The sequence below is a fragment of the Hyla sarda genome, chromosome 4 (assembly GCF_029499605.1).
Source record: "Hyla sarda isolate aHylSar1 chromosome 4, aHylSar1.hap1, whole genome shotgun sequence".
Classification (NCBI taxonomy): domain Eukaryota; kingdom Metazoa; phylum Chordata; class Amphibia; order Anura; family Hylidae; genus Hyla; species Hyla sarda.
Window position 1 is genome coordinate 160,879,568 of NC_079192.1, and position 20,969 is coordinate 160,900,536.

General features: G+C 42.8%; 1 protein-coding gene across 1 annotated transcript in view; it reads left to right on the top strand.

Moving 5' to 3' along the window:
- MTMR10 (myotubularin related protein 10) overlaps window positions 1–20,969 on the top strand; it is a 79,388-nt gene that overhangs the window by 34,389 nt on the left and 24,030 nt on the right. Inside the window, exons 4-9 of the mRNA XM_056569823.1 lie at window positions 8–26; window positions 10,397–10,539; window positions 13,825–13,915; window positions 15,919–16,075; window positions 19,175–19,262; window positions 19,460–19,548. Of these exons, the coding sequence (XP_056425798.1) occupies window positions 8–26; window positions 10,397–10,539; window positions 13,825–13,915; window positions 15,919–16,075; window positions 19,175–19,262; window positions 19,460–19,548 (587 nt within the window). The remainder of the gene's footprint in view (window positions 1–7; window positions 27–10,396; window positions 10,540–13,824; window positions 13,916–15,918; window positions 16,076–19,174; window positions 19,263–19,459; window positions 19,549–20,969) is intronic.

Consider the following 20,969-nt stretch of genomic DNA (forward strand, 5'->3'; position numbering starts at 1 on the left):
GACCTGTATTGAGCAAATTGTTGTTGGTATGTATACCTATTGTTGGATGATTCAGTACTGTATTTCCTATTCAGTATTAGTATTTGGCTGTTTGTTTTTTGTAATTTACTACAATGAGGAGAGACTGCTTGTGTGCAGCCTGATGGAACAGGGACCATGTAAGTGAAGTCTCCCCCCCCCCCCCCCCCCCCCCCTAAGGTCATTCCACAGCAACCACACTTGTTTGTTTTACTAGACAGGTCGCGATCCATTGAGGGGGTTCAGGTACCTTGATTATTATATTATGATTATTATATTACAATATATGCATTAATGTTTGGCTGTACCCAGTAACAGCTCTTTCACTTTGGAGTATCTAGAATATAGTGATAGATCCCCTTTGGGCCACTTAAACACATGCAGAATGACACTTTAGTTAAGCTGCATGGCCAGTTACCCTGGTTTTGAAATATGGTTTATGACCGCATGGCTTCTAGTTCAAAGGCTTTTTTTTCATACTCTTAACCCCTTAAGGACCCAGCCATTTTACACCTTAGGACCCGGCCATTTTTTGAACATCTGACCACTGTCACTTTAAACATTAAACATTAATAACTCTGGAATGCTTTTAGTTATCATTCTGATTGCGAGATTGTTTTTTCGTGACATATTCTACTTTAACTTAGTGGTAAAATTTTGTGGTAACTTGCATCCTTTCTGGGTGAAAAATCCCAAAATGTTATGAAAAATTTGAAAAGTTTGCATTTTTCTAACTTTGAAGCTCTCTGCTTGTAAGGAAAATGGATATTCCCAATAAATTTTTTTTATTGGGAATATCCATATATATATTTTTATTCACATTTCCAATATGTCTACTTTATGTTTGCATTATAAAATTGACGTGTTTTTACTTTTGGAAGACACCAGAGGGCTTCAAAGTTCAGCAGCAATTTTCCAATTTTTCACAAAATTTTCAAACTCACTATTCAGGGACCAGTTCAGGTTTGAAGTGGATTTGAAGGGTCTTCAGATTAGAAATACCCCACAAATTACCCAGTTATAAAAACTGCACCCCCCTAAAGTATTAAAAATGACATTCACTCAGCATTTTAACCCTTTAGGTGTTTCACAGGGATAGCAGCAAAGTGAAGGAGAAAATTCACAATCTTCATTTTTTACACTCGCATGTTCTTGTAGACTCAGTTTTTGAATTTTTACAAGGGGTAAAAGGAGAAAATATATACTTATGTTTGTAGCCCAATTTTTCTCGAGTAAGCACATACCTCATATGTCTATGTAAAGTGTTCGGTGGGTGCAGTAGAGGGCTCAGAAGCGCAGAAGCGACAAGGGAATTTTGGAGAGTGTTTTTCTGAAATGGTTTTTGGGGGGCATGTTGCATTTAGGAAGCCCCTATGGTTCCAGAACAGCAAAAAAAAAAAAAAACACATGCCATACCATTTTGGAAACTAGACCCCTTGAGGAACGTAACAAGGATTTAAGTGAGCCTTAATACCCCAGAGGTGCTTCACGACTTTTGCATATGTAAAAGAAAAAAAAATGTTTTTACTAAAATGTGTTTCCCCCCAAATTTCACATTTTTGCAAGGGTTAATAGCAGAAAAGACCCCCCAAAATGTGTAACCCCATCTCTTCTGAGTATGGAGGTATCCCATAATTTGACCTGAAGCGCACTGCGGGCGAACTACAATGCTCAGAAGAGGAGTCATATTTGGCTTTTTGAGAGCAAATTTTGCTCAGGGGGCATGTCGCACTTAGGAAGCCAATATGGTGCCAGGACAGCAAAAAAAAAAAAACACATGGCATACCATTTTGGAAACTAGACCCCTTGGGGAACGTAACAAGGAATAAAATGAGCCTTAATACCCCACAGGGGTTTCACGACTTTTGCATATGTAAAAATGTTTTATTTATTTTTCACTAAAATGTGTGTTTCCCCCCAAATTTCACATTTTTTCAAGGGTTAATAGCAGAAAAGACCCCCCAAAATTTGTAACCCCATCTCTTCTGAGTATGGAGGTACCCTATAAGGGGACATCAAGTGCACTGCAGGGGTGGCACAATGCTCAGAAGAGAAGGAGTCACATTTGCAAACTTTGCTGAAATGGGGGGGGACATGTCGCATTTAGGAAGCCCCTATGGTGCCAGCACAGCAAAAAAAAAAAACCCACATGACATACCATTTTGGAAACTAGACCCCTTGAGGAACGTAACAAGGGGTAAAGTAAGCCTTAATACCCCACAGGGGTTTCACGACTTTTGCATATGTGGTAAAAAAAAAAAAAAAATTTCACTAAAATGTGTGTCCCCCCCCCCAAATTTAACATTTTTATAAGGATTAATAGCAGAAAAGACCCTCCACAATTTGTAAATACATTTCTTTGGAGTAAGGACATACCTTATTTTTTGATGATTTTGGCTTGGCGGGTGCACAGCAGGTCTTGCTTGAGTGGGAGCGCAGTCAGGGACCTTCAGCTTGATATGGAGCCAGGATGTGGGACCACCCCCCCCCCCTCAAGGAGCATTAATGGGGCGAGCACTGTGACCTAAAATAGGGGAACACTATGGGGGACAACGGGCCGTAAATGGGGTAGTTACAGAGACCCGTAATATGGGGTACAGTGGGCCAGAAAATTATAAAACATAATAAAATAGGATATGTTGCCAGAATGATGACCCAGAGCATAGCCAAAACAAAAAAAAAATATGCCCACCCCAAACCCTATGCTATGAATCATCATTCTGGGAATGTGATGTGTGTGGCCGTCCCTAACCTGTTGCCTCAAATGCGCACCCACTCAGGTGGAGAGAGCGCTGCGCATTTGAGGCAACATAAAAAAAGTCCCCGATGATAGTGACTCAGTGACCTATGACCCATTTTTGAAAAAACACCCCCAGAGGTCTTATCAGGTTTTTTTTTTTTTTTTTAAGGTTTTTTGGGGCAATTTAGTGATTTATGGGGGTTAAATTTTGGAATGTACTCAGGACTTAGTACATTGGTCAAATTATGGAAAATTAAACTGAAAAGGGAAAATTTAGGGCTCCATGGAAGTGTTATACTACCTGAAGCAGCCTATGAAGTGGCCCGGAATATCTGGGCAAGTGTCACATTGATATGTGGTGTCCTTCCGAATCCCCTTCCTGAAACACACTCTGCATCTTTTCTGGGATCGTCCCTTCTTTCCACTGGGGGAGGGGGGGGACCTCACCTGGAAAGTGTTGGCCTGGGACGATCCTGGCGCCTATAACTCCAGACCCTTGGGAAGTCCGCCCTGATCTTTCCCGGTCAGCAAAGATCGGGAACCTTAGGACTTCTTCATGGTACTGGAGGAATGTCCCTGTGTTGCCAGCAAACTGGGATAGTACAAAAGCGTTGTACATGGCAACCTGTACCAAGTAGACCGCAACTTTTTTGTATCATGCCCGTGTTTTCCGCATGGCGTTATATGGCTTGAGGACTTGATCTGAGAGATCAACTCCCCCCATATACCGATTGTAGTACAGAATACAATCGGGCTTGAGGACTGGTCCCACGGTACCTTGCACAGGGACAGGGGTGCTGCCGTTCCCATGAATAGTGGTGAGCATAAGGACATCCCTCTTATCCTTCACCAACAACAGGTTATCATGGGTGAGGGCACGGGACTCAACCTTGGGGATAGGCGTCTTGACCAAATTTAGAGGGAGGCCTCTCTGTTTACTCCGCACAGTCCCACAAGCGGACGTGGATCTGGTGGAAAGGGATTTGAACAGAGGGATGCTGGTATAAAAGTTATCCACGTACATGTGGTAACCCTTATCCAGCATTGGGTGCACAAGGTCCCAACCGAGTTTCCCGCTAACACCCAGAGTGTTCAATACGGGAATCTCGTCCCTCATATACTCTAAACTTGTAAGTGTACCCGGAGGTACTCTCACAAAGTTTATAGAGCTTCACGCCATACCGCGCCCGCTTCGAGGGAATATAATGGTGGAGGATGAGTCTCCCCTTAAAACTGATGAGAGACTCATCTACCGAGAGGTCCCTCCAAAAATTTGGCCCCAAAGTGATCGATGACCGGTCTCACTTTGTAAAGACGGTCATGGGCGGGATCACCTCGGGGCGGACATGCCGCATTATCTGAATAATGCAGGCATTTCCGAATTGCCTCGTACCGCTTCCGTGTCATCGCCATACTGTAAAGCGGGGTCTAGTAGAGGACGTCCCCGCTCCAGTAATGACGAGCACTTGGTTTTTTGTCCAGGCCCATATGCAGCGTGAGGCCCCAAAATGTCCTCATTTCCGCTGCATCAATGGCGCGCCATTCATTGGACCTGGCCAAAAGCGAATCGGGGTGGTGGGCAATGAACTGCTGGGCATACAAGTTCATTTGCTCCACCATGTGATCAGGCTGTCACTGAAAAAAAACTTAAAGTCCAGAATCCAGCCGTGTCAATCCGGATTCCTGAGTCGCCAACAAACTCAGGAATCCGTGGCTGATAACCCTCTGGGGGGCTCCAGACAGGGTCATCGGAAGGGGGTTCCGGTGCACTTTTCTGGGGGGACGGACTCATATTACGAGCGGCATATCCACTCGTACTAGTGTCGGCCACTGGGTCACTCTCATGGGGGGTGCGTGGCCTCGCCTGGCGGCGTCTCCGCCGCCGTACAGGGGACTCATCATCACTGCTAGATGATGAGGAGGGCGAGGAAGAATGCAAAAAAGTAGGATCTTCCTCGTCCTCACTGGCAGATTCGGAGGCTAAAAAAGCGTAAGCCTCCTCTGCCGAAAATTCACGGCGAGCCATCTCCTTTTTTCCGCGGTGTGGGGGGTGGGGAAGTGTGTATGTGGTACTTGGTGTATCACAGTATATAACGGTGTGTGATTATCAACCACACACCGTTATTATAAAAAAAAAAAAAAAGCTGCGGCCAAAAAAGGAAGAGTGGCAAACGCAGCTCCCTGAACCCCTAATAGGACCCGGGGTAAGGGATCAGACCCTAATAGGACCCTGGGGGACCTATTAGGGGGTAAGGGGAGGGGGGGGGATTTTTTTAACTTTTTTTTTTTACCCTTTTTATCAGAAAAAATAAAATAAAAAAAGCTGCGGCCCAAAAAAAAGGGATGGCGCATGCAGCTCCCTGAACCCCTAATAGGGCCCGGGGTCAGGGATCAAGCCCTAATGGGACCCTTGGGGACCTATTAGGGGGAGGGGGGGTTATTTTTTCTTTCTAACTTTTTTTTTTTTTTTTTTTACACTTTATTATACTTAATTACACCTACCTGTCCCTGCAAGCCTCTGTCCTTATTGTAACGGCTACTGAGGGGGCTCCAGAGCTCCGAGGAGGGGATCAACGGTCCTCTTCCTGCTGCTGCACCCGCTGACTGAACACAGAGAGCGGGTACAGCGGCGGGAAGGATCGTTAACCCCTCCTCTGCCGCTCTGCTATTGGCTGGACGATCGCCAGCCAATAGCAGCGTTGCTGGGGCGGTGACAGTATTGTCACCGCTCCCCAGCAACGGCAGGTGATTGGCGGTGTATTGTACACCGCTGATCACCTTGTATTTGCGGGTCATCGGGTCACAAGTGACCCGAATCGCTGAAGATCGCTTGCGTGATTTAGCAAGCGATCTCCGGCGATCGCCGACATGCGAGGGTCCCGGGACCCCCCTCGGCATTTGCACGGCATGCCTGCTGAAGGATTTCAGCAGGCATGCCATTCCGATCTCCGCCCGGTGAGCGGCAGAGACTGGAAAACGCCGTGACGTACTCATACGTCATGGGTCCTTAACCCCTTAAGGATGCAGGACGTACTCAAACGGCCCCTTTTCCAAGTCCTTAAGGACTCAGGACGTTTGAGTACGTCCTGTCAAATCCCGGCCCCCCGCCGCTAGCCGGAGGGGAGCCGGTACCCGATGCCTGCTGAAATCGTTCAGCAGGCATCGTGGCATATCGCCCAGGGGGGTCATGATGACATCCCATGTCGGCGATGGCCGCAGATCGCTGGACAATTCAGCCCAGCGATCTGTGGCGGATTCCGGGTCAATCGGGTCTCCAGTGACCCGGAATTACAGGCTGTTCGGGGCCGCCTCTGATATCCCCGAACAGCCATAGCCAGCTGGGGTGAGGTGGCACAGGTGCCACCTCATGATCGCCCTGAATCGTCGGCCGGTTTACCGGCCGACCAATCAGGGCACCTGCTGCGGGGGTCACTCCCGCAACCCGCTCCGCCCCTCTTCCGGAGGACGTGATCGGGTGCGGGAAGAGGACCCCGGCAGCTGGGGACCCCAATCCCCGGCGTCCCTGTTGGGATCGGGGCCCCAAGAGCGGCGGCGGCATGGATCAGCAGTTGGAGGTGAGTGACAGCCTCCTGCTGTTGCTTAGCAACAGCTCCCAGCATGCAAAAAGGGCATGCTGGGATCTGTAGTTATGCAACAGCAGGAGGCAGACCACCACAACTCCCAGCATTCCCTTATGGGCATGCTGGGACTTATAGTTTTGCAACAGCTGGAGGCACATTTTTTCTATGGAAAAATGTACCTTCAGCTGTTGTATAACTACAACTCCCAGCTTGCAGAAACAGCTAAAGTGCATGCTGGGAGTTGTAGTGGTGCATCTGCTGGTTGCATAACTACAACTCCCAGCATGCCCGTTGGCTGTCGGTGACTGCTGAGAGTTGTAGTTTAGCAACATCTGAAGGCACACTGGTTGTGAAACTCAGTTTTTTTTTGTGACCTAACTCAGTGTTTCACGACCGGTGTGCCTCCAGCTGTTGCAAACAAAAACTACCAGCATGCACCGTAGATACTGGGAGTTGTAGTTTTGCAACAGCTGGAGGCACACTGGTTGTGAAACACTTAGTTAGGTCACAAACTCAGTGATACACAACCAGTGTGCCTACAGCTGTTGCAAAACTAAAACTCTCAGCATGTACAGTATGTCAGCGCATGCTGGGAGTTGTAGTTTTGCAACAGCTGGATGTCCCTTTCCCCCCCCCAATGTGAATGTACAGGGTACGCTCACATGGGCGGAGGTTTACAGTAAGTATCCGGCTGCAAGTTTGAGCTGCGGCAAATTTTCTGCCGCAGCTCAAACTGACAGCGAGAAACTACTGTAATCCCCCGCCCGTGCGACTGTACCCTAAAAACAATACACTAACACAAAATAAAATAAAAAGTAAAAAAACACTACATATACGCATACCCCTACACAGCCCCCCTCCCCAATAAAAATGAAAAACGTCTGGTACGCCACTGTTTCCAAAACGGAGCCTCCAGCTGTTGCAAAACTACTCCCAGTATTACCAGACAGCCACTGACTGTCCAGGCATGCTGGGAGTTTTACAACAGCTGGAGGCACCCTGTTTGGGAATCACTGGCGTAGAATACCCCTATGTCCACCCCTATGCAATCCCTAATTTAGGCCTCAAATGCGCATGGCGCTCTCACTTTGGAGCCCTGTCATATTTCAAGGCAACAGTTTAGGGTCACATATGGGGTATTGCCGTACTCGGGAGAAATTGTGTTACAAATTTTGGGGGGTATTTTCTGCTTTTACCCTTTTTTTAAATGTAAAATTTTTGGGGAAAGAAGCATTTTAGGTAAAAAAAAATAATTTTTTTTTACATATGCAAAAGTCGTGAAACACCTGTAGGGTATTAAGGTTCACTTTACCCCTTGTTACGTTCCCCGAGGGATCTAGTTTCCAAAATAGTATGCCATGTGTTTTCACCCCCATATGGGGTGTTTTATGAATCGGGAGAAATTGGGCTTCAAATTTTGGAGGGTATTTTCTGCTATTACCCTTTTTAAAAATGTAAAACTTTTGGGAAACCAAGCATTTTAGGAAAAAAAATTTTTATTTTTTTTTTTTACATATGCAAAAGTCGTGAATCACCTGTGGTGTATTAAGGTTCACTTTACCCGTTATGTTCCCCGAAGGGTCTAGTTTCCAAAATGGTATGCCATGTGTTTTTTTTTTTTTTTTTTTTTTTTTTTTTTTTTTTGTTGCTGTTCTGGCACCATAGGGGCTTCCTATATGTGACATGCCCCCCAAAAACCATTTGTCGCTCCTTCCCTTCTGAGCCCTCTACTGCGTCCGCCGAACACTTTACATAGACATATGAGGTATGTCCTTACTCGAGAGAAATTGGGTTTCAAATACAAGTAAACATTTTCTCCTTTTTACCCCTTGCAAAAATTTAAAAATTGGACCTACAAGAACATGCGAGTGTAAAAAATGAAGATTGTGAATTTTCTCCCTCACTTTGCTGCTATTCCTGTGAAACACCTAAAGGGTTAAAACGCTGACTGAATGTCATTTTGAATACTTTGGGGGGGTGCAGTTTTTATAATGGGGTCATTTGTGGGGTATTTCTAATATGAAGACCATTCAAATCCACTTCAAACCTGAACTGGTCCCTGAAAAAAAGCGAGTTTGAAAATTTTGTGAAAAATTGGAAAATTGCTGCTGAACTTTGAAGCCCTCTGGTGTCTTCCAAAAGTAAAAACTCATCAATTTTATGATACAAACATAAAGTAGACATATTGGAAATGTGAATAAAAAAAATGTATTTGGAATATCCATTTTCCTTACAAGCAGAAAGCTTCAAAGTTAGAAAAATGCACAATTTTCTAATTTTTCATCAAATTTTGGGATTTTTCACCAAGAAAGGATGCAAGTTACCACAAAATTTTACCACTAAGTTAAAGTAGAATATGTCACGGAATCAGAATGAGAACTAAAAGCATTCCAGAGTTATTAATGTTTAAAGTTACAGAGGTCAGAATTGCAAAAAATGGCCGAGTCCTTAAGGTGAAAAAGGGCTCATTCCTTAAGGGGTTAAAGCCCAGGGTGCGGAGACGTATGCATACGTCATGGGTCCTTAAGGGGATAAAGAGTACCTGTCACGATCTTGTTAAATTTTTTTGTTTTGTTTTCTACCTATTGCTCTGTATTTTCGTCTGTCAGATTCAAAGGGGCGTTACCCAGCAGGCGTGACCTCATCTGAAGCCATACAGGGGAGAACTTCCTCCCTTTATTTGCTATACACAGCCCAGAGCAGTTCAGTGTGTGAAATGAGCTCTCATTGGCTAAGGCTGCACACCCCCCCTCAGCATTTCCTGAGTTTGGACTTCTGCCAGGCCAGCAGGAATCCAAAATTTGTGCAAGAGATGGGGGGAAATGTGCTCTAGACTAGTAGGGATACATCTAGAGGCAGCTTTTTTTTTTTTTTAAACTTACCATAAGGAGTGCAATAGCAAAATTTGATGAGTGCCCATTTAAGTGCCTAGTAACCAAATGCTGCATTGCAAAACTACAGGGTCTTTTTCTCAGTGTAAATATTAGCCCAGAATTTTGCTGCAATGCTGTCAGACAGCATTATTCTGGCATTTTTCATATGTTCACCATAGCCAGCTACATCTTAAGTTTGTGATGTCCCTTTCAGCTCTCCAGAATCATTGTGTAGATTCATGGGACTGCAATGCACTGCCTTTTGTCATATGCTGCTTTTAGTGCTTCTTATAGAAATTCTGCATTAAAAAAATGCATTCAAAAGTAGAAAAGCGGCACTCCATATAGGCATGAAAAGGTTATTTTATTCACCCTTCCATGTTACAAAATGCTATATTTCAGCCTCTCTGAGGCCTTTCTCAAGCCTTGAGAATGGCCTCATGGAGAGGCTGAAACATTGCATTTTGTAACATGGATGGGTGAATAAAATAACTTTTTCATGCCTATATGGAGTGCCGCTTTTCTACTTTTGGAAGCATATCTGACAAGAGGTTGTGAGTCTAACCTGGGGAAGCAGAGCACCCTCCATTTGACAGAGGCGCTAAACGCAGTGCTGTTTTATTTATTTATTTTTTCTCAACTGGCTTTCACTTCATGAAAACAGTGTTTATTCCAAAGAAATTGCATATAGTTTTACAGATATAGACAAAATTAGCGGCTCACCTCAGCTGAACATGCACACCTGTGCGCGGATTAACCGGCAGTGCTCCCAGTCCAACAATAGCTCCAGAGAAGAAAATATCCAGCGCAGAGTGCAGTGAATCAGGAACAATTTATTAGAGATCACATGGGTAGCACAGTAACACCAATGCGTTTCGGGTCAAAAAGGACCCTTAGTCATGGCATGACTAAGGGTCCTGTTTGACCCGAAACGTGTTGGTGTTACTGTGCTACCAATGTGATCTCTAATAAATTGTTCCTGATTCACTGCACTCTGCGCTGGATATGTTCTTCTCTTGTGCTATAGTTTTACAGATATTTACAATGTGAACTGGTTTTAATATAGTTGGGATAACGGTTTTGTAAATTACACCAATCAAAGCCTGCACATGAAAACTGAGTTCACATGTATTACCGTAATTGACTTTGCTGTTTTTCGTTTTTTTTTGTTTTTTTTTTTTAAGTAAATGACACCAAAAGAAAGCAAAAGATCCTCTCCTCTAACAAGAAACTGAAATTCAACCCGACAGAGTTGATAATTTACTGTAAAGACTTCCGCATTCTCCGATTTCGGTTTGATGAGTCCGGCCCAGAAAGTGCAAAAAAGGTAGAGTCGGTGGTTGGGACTGTGGAAGTGTGTCTAATTATGCTATTCCTTTGGAGAAAAACTTGCTGTATATCCTGTTTTTGTAAACCACACCTATCATGAAGGACCTTCTGTGTAAAGCGGCTTCATATATTTCCAGCCCCCTTTACAAAATTACCCCGGGGCAGGCAATAGCAGGACCTCTCCCAGTTTACTACCATTGCTGTTTATTTGAACTGATCTGATGACGTCCCTGTACATTCGGCAAGGGGCGTTGTAGTCAATCGCTTGGCCCATTTGCTCTTGAATATGACCGCTAAGGCCAGTGATTACACTCAGCCTCCGGACCTGCTCCTTTTAGATTTAGAAGCCATAGCAAGTGAATGTAGCAGTAATCGAAGATTCTCCCTGCTGCCTTATTAATTTGGGTTGGACCCCCACCAATCTGATACTTATGACTAGAGATGAGCGAACTTGCAGTAAATTCGATTCGTCACGAACTTCTCGGCTCGGCAGTTGATGACTTATCCTGCGTAAATTAGTTCAGCCTTCAGGTGATCCGGTGGGCTGGAAAAGGTGGATACATTCCTAGGAAAGAGTCTCCTAGGACTGTATCCACCTTTTCCAGCCCACCGGAGCACCTGAAAGCTGAACTAATTTATGCAGGAAAAGTCATCAACTGCCGAGCTGAGTAGTTCGTGACGAATCAAATTTACTGTAAGTTCGCTCATCTCTACTTATCACCTATCCTGTGAATAAGTTATTTTGGTTTAACCCCTTTTAAATGCCATAGATCAGTGGTCTCCAAACGGTGGCCCTCCAGCTGTTGCAAAACTACAACTTCTAGCATGCCCGGACAGCCGTTGGCTGTCCGGGCATGCTAGAAGTTGTAGTTTTGCAACAGCTGAAGGTCCACAGTTTGGAGACAACTGCCATAGATCATCAAATGAGCATAAAGAAGTAGATTTTGATATACCGTGGATACTCAATATTGCTCTAATAGTCGCTCAATTATCAGGTGTGCCCTAATAAAGCTATGTCAAATGTTAATCTATTGCAGGCAGGCCTATTATTAGCACCCTCTGTTCTCCTATGACATGAAACTATAGAGCCCTTGTGCATTAGAATGTTTCTAAATGCTGTCTGTACATAGTGCTCTATGTACATGCTTGGAACGTGAACACCTGTGCTTGTGTTTAAAAGTAGTGTGAAAAACCATGTACAGGCCAATTCCCTTTTTTTTGGATTACACTTGCATTCCCAGCTCCGTATAAGACTCATTCACGGACAAGTTAAAATTGTGTTCTGGAAATCACGTAGGACAACATTTCCTTTGGCAGCTCAGTGCCGTTCCCTCGCTCAATCCAACCTGCCAAACTGGTGTTTTTGGAGTTCAGGAAAGGGTGAACAACAGAATTATTCATCTGTGCTTCCTGAAAGCATCACACTTGGCTTCAGCGTATTGGTTTACTATAAGCGTGCTCGATATGGAATGAATGAGTTTGCCAGGATTCCCAGAACTGATCTACATAGATATGTTTGCCGGTAAATTTCTCTCCGTTAAATCCTGGCCATAGAGTGCAGTGTAGAGGTTGGCCTGTAGTAATGTACTATATCTTCATTTACAACAACCATACAACTGGTTTTCATTTTGTAATATTAGAAAATTCCATTATGAGCCATTCTCTAGGAATTCTAAAATTGGAATCCCTTTCTTTACGAGCAGAAACAGCTTTGGCATTGAGTCTAAGTAAAATCACGCATGGTTCTCTCTGTAGCGCACCTCTCCGGGAAGATTACCTTCTTATCCAGGTTTCCTGTGACAAGATTTTGAGTTCCAGCATACTGTGCGTACTTGTCGTCTTTATTGAGAAGATCACCCCCTAAAATACCACTTTTTAACATTTTCACTGTTATGCCATGTGCATAGGGATTCATCCAGTTTACGCATTGTAGGACACGTTTATCGTAAGCCGGGCACCGTAGTGGCCTATTGAGACATTCTTCATATGCATATCCAAGTGCATATGCTGAATGTACACTACAGACACATTGCCAGTGGACTCTAATACACACTCTAAAGCAAGCATAGGCAACCTGCAGATGTTTTGGACTACATCTTCCATGATGCTTGGCAGCATTTTGGCTGTAGGAGCATCATGGAAGATGATGTCCAAAACATCTGCAGTGCCAAAGGTTGTCTATGCCTGCTCTAAAGGAGGGTTCATAATAAGCTATTTTAAAGGGATTGTACAGCAAAAAGTAACCTATCCACCGGATAGGGATACGTTTCTCATCACGGGCGGTCAGACCAGCAATCTTCTGAATGGGCCCAAGGTCTCTCAGAGGAGCACTTGCTGGGGATGGCACATGCTTCATTCATTCTCTATGGGAGCAGTGGACATGCTCGACTACAGTACTTGGGTCTCTTTGGTGTTCCTATACAGAATGAATGGAGCCTGTGCCTCTGAGAGACCTAGGGCCCGTTCAGGAGATCGTAGGGGTCCCAGCAGCCAGATCCCCTCCCCGAATCCCCCCCATGATCAGACAACTATCACTTGTATGTAGGTAGAGGATAAGTTACTTTTCGCTGCACAACCTCTTTAACACTTTTTTTTGTAGAGTGGCGTCAACCCACACAAGTGCAAAGTACATACCAACTCTACACAGATGTTGACCTTGTAGAGTTCAAAATCATAACTCTAGTGCTTAAAAGCAGAAGTGCTAACCACTGAGCCACCACATTAGGAAGCAAATAAGATAGTTTAAGTTGCATGAAATTTGCACAGCTTTTTTTTAATGAGAAGTTCGCCTTTTGGAGCCTCTTTAAGGATGTCCATTGCGCCATCCATGTAAGTGTGCTCCTCCCGCCTTTTTTAGTGACCACCCAGACCCTAAATGATAAAAAATTTTGACATATCATAGCCTCACTGTGTGGAACAATAAACTTATTATCAACTTATTTGGCAACTTATTATCAGAATGTAGATGAATATGAGGAATTGTAGCTTGGTTTTAGAATCTAAGTTCTAGCATCATGGGTTTACGCTTGTGGTTTACTTGGCCCTTAAAATAGTTAATTTTTTTATAGTAAAAATTCCCATCTGCACACATTGGGGAGAATTTACCAATACTGTCATGTTCACCATTGGTAATGTTTCAGACACACAAGATGTATTTTCAGAAAAATCTATTAACTTGGTGCATGCAGTTTGGTAAACTTTTCCTGCATATGTCGTATGCCAAACTTTGTCCAGAACTTATTTCCACACCAAAACTGATAATTCTTCATATATTTTGTCCTAGGTTTGTCTTGCATTAGCACATTACTCGCAGCCAACAGATCTTCAGCTACTTTTTGCTTTTGAGTATGTTGCCAAGATGTATAACAATCAAGGTAGGTTTAGATGCAGCTTCTGTGTCTACAGCTGTTGTCTTAGAAACCTGGTGTTCTGGGTTTTGGTTAAAGAATGTGACTGTAAAGTGATTTTCTTCACTATAACATCATTCCATTAATATGTAACGGTCATTTTAGGTAACTTTTGAGCGCACACTGTCCTATATGTATACATGAGGAGCTGCACTATTTTTGGCTATTATATAATTAGTAAATTACAGTTTTCCAAATGTTAACACCCTGTAGGCTCCAATTTAGTGTCTGCTTTCTCTGAGCTTAGCTCCGGAGTAGATGAAGACTAGCCTGCATAATGGTCCCCATACACTACATACACACAAAAACAGGGGATTCTGCTTTTCTACCTGTCTTAAGCAAACGCTCAGAAGTAGCAGCAGCATGGAGGACATTATACAGTAGAACAGTACTTGAGCAGCCCTAAGCTGTGAATTTTGCACTTCCTGTGAAACAGGTTTGCCAAGTCTCTGTAATTCTCCCAGCACTTTCTCTCCTCCTCACTCGTCATCCCTCTCCTGCCTAGAGATCTCCATGAGCAGTGCTTACTGATCTCTCCATAAAGCTAAAAACCTGTCCTGAAGGCCGATTCCCCTTAGCGATGAATGGATAAGAATTTAGGAGAGTGGAGGAAACCTTTTCTCTGATAAATTATATCTTATTCAGTTTCTTATATTGGCTTGTACTGTTAGACTATGCAAAGTTGTTTTAAATGACAGTTACATTTTACATCAGTTTGGTCATCATTTTTTATATTGATTATTCATCCTTTTTAAAAGTCAAAGCACTCTCTTTAGGTTTTACCCGTCGCCAGTAAAGTATACTGACGTTGCAATGTCTATAATGTGTTTACAAATATAGATATGAATGTTAAAGATTTATGGTAAATCTCTTGTTCAAGGAGTGCATATTATGAAGTGAATGTAGCTGATTTTTAGAGACTAAATTCTCTAATGAGCTGGTAAAGATTTTTAACTGGTAAATGTAGGTTCAATCTGTACACACGTGTATTTCCAATTCCTGGGAATACCAGTCTCTAATCCAGCGTTTCCCAACCAGGGTGCCTCCATCTGTTGCAGAACTACAACTCTCAGCATGGCCAGACAGCCTTTGGCTGTCCGGGCATGCTGGGAGTTGTAGTTTTGCAATAGCAGAGCTGCCCTGGTTGGAAAACACTGCTCTAAACTATCACAAATGTTTTACAAGGCTTCAAAGTAGAAAAGTATCAACAAACAATGCGAATTCTCACCTGCCATTGTTTCAAACTATAGTAGATTCATCCTTAGGTTATGTTTTCACTACGTACTTAGCGTGGAATTCCACGTGCTGATTTGTGCGTCAGAATTCCACGGTGTGAAATCCTACCATACCTCGGAATTCTGCGAGCGGAGATTTTGCGCCTAATCCGTAGTCTGAACATACCGTTAGGGCATGAATCCTGCCGATTTGTTTTTATTCAGCGCTGCCTAGCATACTGTCAGGTTCTTCATATGATGTAAGGCATTAAAGGGGTTATTCAGGAATCAAAAAACAGACCTATTTTCTTCCAAAGACTGTCTCCACTTTGGGTGTGGTATTACAAAATGGCTGCATTCACTTTAATGGAAAGTAGCTGCAAAACCACAACCAACCTGGAGACAGACAGAGAGCGGCCTTTGAAAGAAATGATCTCTGTTTTCCGATTCCTGGATAACTCCTTTTAATATATGTTTAAGTTACAGACAAAACGCTGGGAAGCTGTGGCTGTGGATACAACCCTGCAGCCTCAGAATTCTTCTTATGGATCTGTGGTTTTACATTTTTTCTTTAGAATGATTCTCCAGCAGTAAATTTGTCTATCCATTAGACTGTATGCTCTTTCAATGTACGTTCATTTCACTGTCACTGCCATTGTCACTGCTGTTTTCTGTACCGCTATTTACACGCATCTGTATGAAATTACTTTGTCTTGGACAGTGTACTGAAAATAAAAATGTCAACTCTATTTACAGGAGACAGAATAAATGGAATAGATCCAGGAGGAGGAGATACCGGTCCAAAGACTCCTTTGTACGAAACCTATTCTGATTGGGACAGAGAGATCAAAAGAACCGGGGCCTCTGAATGGAGAGTTTGCTCAGTAAATGAAGGATATATGATTTCAAAAAGGTTTGTATACCTTTTAAAATATTGTATACTAGAGAGAGGGCTAAAACATAAAGAAGGGCAGCACCTTGTGTAATTCTGTGGGTCCAAGGAAATCTGCCCGCGATTGTGTACCCCCCCCCCAGTAGCAGTGGAATCTCGCCTTTAAAGGGGTACTCTGGTGGGGAAAAAAATGTTTTCAAATCAACTGGTGCCAGAAAGTTAAACAGATTTGTAAATTACTTCTATTTAAATCTTAATCCTTCCAGTACTTATCAGCTGCGGCAAGTTGTGTAGTTCTTTCCAGTCTGATGAGTCCTCTCTGCTGACACCTCTGTCCGTGTCAGAAACTGCGCAGAGCAGGAGAGGTTTGCTATAGAGATTTGCTCCTACTCTGGACAGTTCCTGACACGGACAGAGGTGTCAGCAGAGAGCACTGTGATCAGAAAGAAAAGAACAACTCAACTTCCTCTGTAGGATACAGCAGCTGATAAGTGCTAGAAGGATTAAGATTTTTAAATAGAAGTAATTTACAAATCTGTTTAACTTTCTGGCATCAGTTGATATGAAAACCATTTGTTTTTCACCAGAGTACCCCTTTAAATAAACCTTGGGTTTGAGCATATCACCTCGAGCATGAAATCATCAGGAATTCTTATGAGCTGGATGCCTCTTCTGGTTTCTAAGTAAGAATAAATAAACAAATAAAAAATGGTAGGAAATATAGAAAATCTGGTACTGTGGATGTCGCTGCTGTTATCTTCAGAAGAATTTGAGATTATAGCATCAATAATTTGACGCCTAAAATAATGAAAACAATTGTGACCATACCACGTTTTGGGAGGATAAACTCCCTTCTTCAGCTTGCGGTTATAACCAGAATCTGAGGAAGGAAGTTCTACCTCAGGAAATTTGTCACTGTAGTTGTTTTAAATAATTTGGGTGTCAATAAATTGTTGAAACTATAATCTCAGTCTTTTGAAGACAGTTCTGAGAGCAGCGCAATCCACAGTACCCACTTTTATCTATTCCCTATAATTGTAGACTATCATTATGGATGTTTGTGTGTGATTTTATATTTTGAAAATTTTTTATAGGGGGAGATTTATCAAAACCTTTGTAAAAGAAACCTAAAATTGCTTCTTTTGAAAAGGCCTCTGAGAAATAAAAGAAGCAATCTGGTTGGTCTGCTAGTCAACATTCCTCTGCACTCCTCTATTTTTTATTTTAGTTAATTTCTCTCTACTGTTGCCTCACCTGTGCTTAGATATCATATAGCAATGTTTGGTTACTTTGCTACTTGTAGATTTGAGTTATTCTACACCAGCGGTCATCAACCTGCGGACCTCCAAATGTTGCAAAACTACAACTCCCAGCATGCGCGGACAGCCATTGGCTGTCCAGGCATGCTGGGAATTGTAGCTTTGCAACATCTGGAGGTCCGCAGATTGGAGACCACTGCTCTACACCATAGTATGAGAAATTGAGAACTATTGGTACTGAACCATGCTGATAAATATTGCTGAAGATACAAGCCAACATTTTGCATACTGTTTATCCTTTTTAGATGTCTGTTTGTTTGGGGGTATGGAGGATATCTCTAGTTTATATTAAATAAACAGGAGAATACAGCAGCACACTGTTAGCACAAAGATACAGATAAAACATGAAATTCTATATAGGTATAATGCAAAAAGTGAAAAAGTGAAGTACTTAGCTCACACTTTGGCGGCCAAATAGTTTGGACCATCCCACCTGTATCTTTGTGCTAACAGTGTGCTGCTGTATTCTCCTGTTTATGTATATTCAGCCTAGCAGCGTGCACCTGTATGCCAGGTTCATGCAGTAGTTTTGGTATCAGTATGTGCTGGCCAACTTATCCTTGTTAGTTTATATTAAAGTTATACAAATCAGGTAACTTCTTGTTTAGAGCAGGTGTCTAGATATCCACAAAATGGTGCAGTGCTTTTGGAATGTCTCTCAGTCTTTAACCAGTATCCAGACTCGTGAAGATTGCTCTGCAAGGCAGATTAGAGCTAAGCCATTTAAGGATGTCTATTTTAAGCTCCTTTTTGTTTCTGCCATATGCTTGCTTCCTTAATACGAAGAAATTACACAGAATCCAGAACTGATTCCTCACTGGAATGTTCATTCGCACACAACCACATAGCGGAGGAAATAATCTGATCTGCACTAACAATTATTAGCAGCCAGGATCCTTCTGCTTTCTGTGTTAGGAATTAATTAGCAGTATAATTCTGGCGGGGACATGGAGCTTGTCAGTCTTCTGCGCTAAAATCCACTCCAACTGTAGTGATGGTCTTCGCACAACATATGGCCGTGATGTCTTCTACTCACCGTCTTTATTGCCTCCAGATTTCACTTGTCTTCATATAGGCCTGATATACTAAGCCATTCCAATTAAAGCTAAAAGACTGTCTTTGCGTTTTTCACTATTCTCCCTCAGCATTTGAGATATGACATTGAAAGCAATGGGATGTGGTTTTGGTGCAAAATCCTTTTGTTTAAACAGGGCCTTAGTTCTGCAGGCTACATCCTTCTCTTCTAGTTCCTATATACACTTTCTATACAGCTTGTGAATAGGTGGAAGGGAAAGTAAGAAGGGTATTATTATTGGTATGAAGTGTATTATTATCAGATACTCTATGGTCACGCTAGTAAACAACAATAGGGAAAGCTGTCCTTCCAGTTTCATAGGAGTCTCGCTCAAATACAGATATGGCTTGACTACACCCACTTGCAAATAATAGGACATTTAATCGGCAATTTCATCATTTTATCTCTTAGTATGACGTGAATTATTGTGCAACGCCAAACCAAATCCAAATTAATCTTAAAGGTTCAGTACAGAGTATTACTTCTGTTTCAGTGTAAAATTAGTCCGAAGTCAAAAGTACTGCACAGTGGGCTTGTATTTTGTTTTCATATTTCTTTATTGAAGGTTCCTGCAAAGAATACTTTTTCAGATTATCATTTTGTTTGTGGAGTTTTGGTGTTTTACAACCTGTGCTGGCCCTGTGCACACTGCTTTACCGTAATGATCACAGGATTTAATAGCAGCGGCCAACAGCTAATTTTGAAATATTTTCTATCTTCTTGAAGCCTTCCAGAATATTTTGTCGTCCCCTCCTCTCTGGCAGATACGGATCTAAAGCAGTATTCCTATTCGTTTTTTGGTCGACGTATGCCAGTGAGTATGTGTTCATTGATGTCCTTTTCAGGCAATAACATAAACTTATTTACAGCTGTTGGTGTTTTTACTATTTTTATCATTTAAAAGATTCATATTAAAAATAAACTAAAACTTGTTGACCCCAGCATCTGAATTAAACATGCGTTTACAACAGTATTAGAGCCTTAAGAGGATATTGCCTTTGTTTTCTACAGCTGTGGTGCTGGAATCATTCCAATGGCAGTGCCCTGGTGAGGATGTCCTACATCAAAGACCTGTTACAGCAACGCAAGATAGATCAACGGTGAGTGGTGTTCATGACTGCAGTGGAGGTTCATTGTGGAGCCACGCAGAGAGATATCCAGTTCTGTGTCATGTACACTTGCAGATTCATCTTTTTGTTCACTTTTAGTTCATAACCCTCACATTTGTTTGATATTCAGTTAATGGCCTGTCCTGCTCATAGTTAATGGCCTGTCCTGCTCATTTTTTTATTTTTTTTTAAATCAGATAATTTTTATTAAACTTAATTTTTTTTTATTTTTAACACACAGAAGATAAACAACCCACATTCCCCACAGAAAAACCCCACACAAACAAGACATCTAAAATCTGCAGTCTACTATTGGCATCTGGTGCAACAACGCAGACAGAATAAAAATATATAGCAAGCAATGAGATTGTCCAACATAACCATCACAGGAACTCATAGGGGCCAGCACCAAAATATAGGCGAGCAAATTCATACTACCACACAACCAGGTCCAACACAGGGGAGAACACATGAGCCTCCAACGCACCACATCTTGGACAGGCAGACCGGACCCCGATTTTATGCAGGAACACAGGAGTCTTATAAACTCTTTGTCAGAAGCTAGTAGATTGTCTCAACTGTTTCTCCTACAAAGACAAATAAGGGGCCAGTACAGTAGACCAGTCCTCTTCAGTTAGAGAACCAAGATCCCTCTCCCACTTGCTACGAACAGTCAAGGGGAACCGCTCATGATGGAAACTCAACAATTACCCATACAACCATGATATAATCCCAGCTGACTTCCGTTTCATAACCACCAAATCTAGCACCATGTTAGTGTGAATAGTTAGTGGCATTGTCCTACACTGCCTCTCATACACATGGTGTAACGGTAGAATGATGAATGTGTTGAGCCAAACTCCTCCTGTAGATCCCCAAAACCCCCTTGGTACACAATTACTCCAAGCAGCAGAGACCTCTCCTCTCCCAAAATCCAGCATCCATAAAAGAGAAAAAAGCAGGCAGACCAAGGTTGCGCCACAATGGAGGGTACCTTGTACAACCCAAAATATCTAACAGCTTCCGAGTATGACCCCAGAGCTTACATTGAAGCAGAGTAGTGGGAGAGGAGTCTGGAGGCCTAGTAAGGGCACTAATCTCCAACATATGCAATGGTACACAACCCCCATACCTAGTCATGAATAGCCTACCTGTAGGACCCAGCATGTGAACATTTGCCCAGACCCAGAGTTGGTGCAACTGTGAGGCCACGCTGCAAAGTTTCGAGCCTGATTCTAGCCGATCCACCACCGCAGACCAATTGTCAAAAGAGACGTTGTATCCTCTGGAAGTGAGCCATCATAATCCACACTGAGGAATTTTGTAAAACATACAAGGGTTGCGGCATCAAAACCATTGCTAAGTTAGTCCAGCCTACCACTGAAAGCGGTAGCTTACACCAGACCGCCACT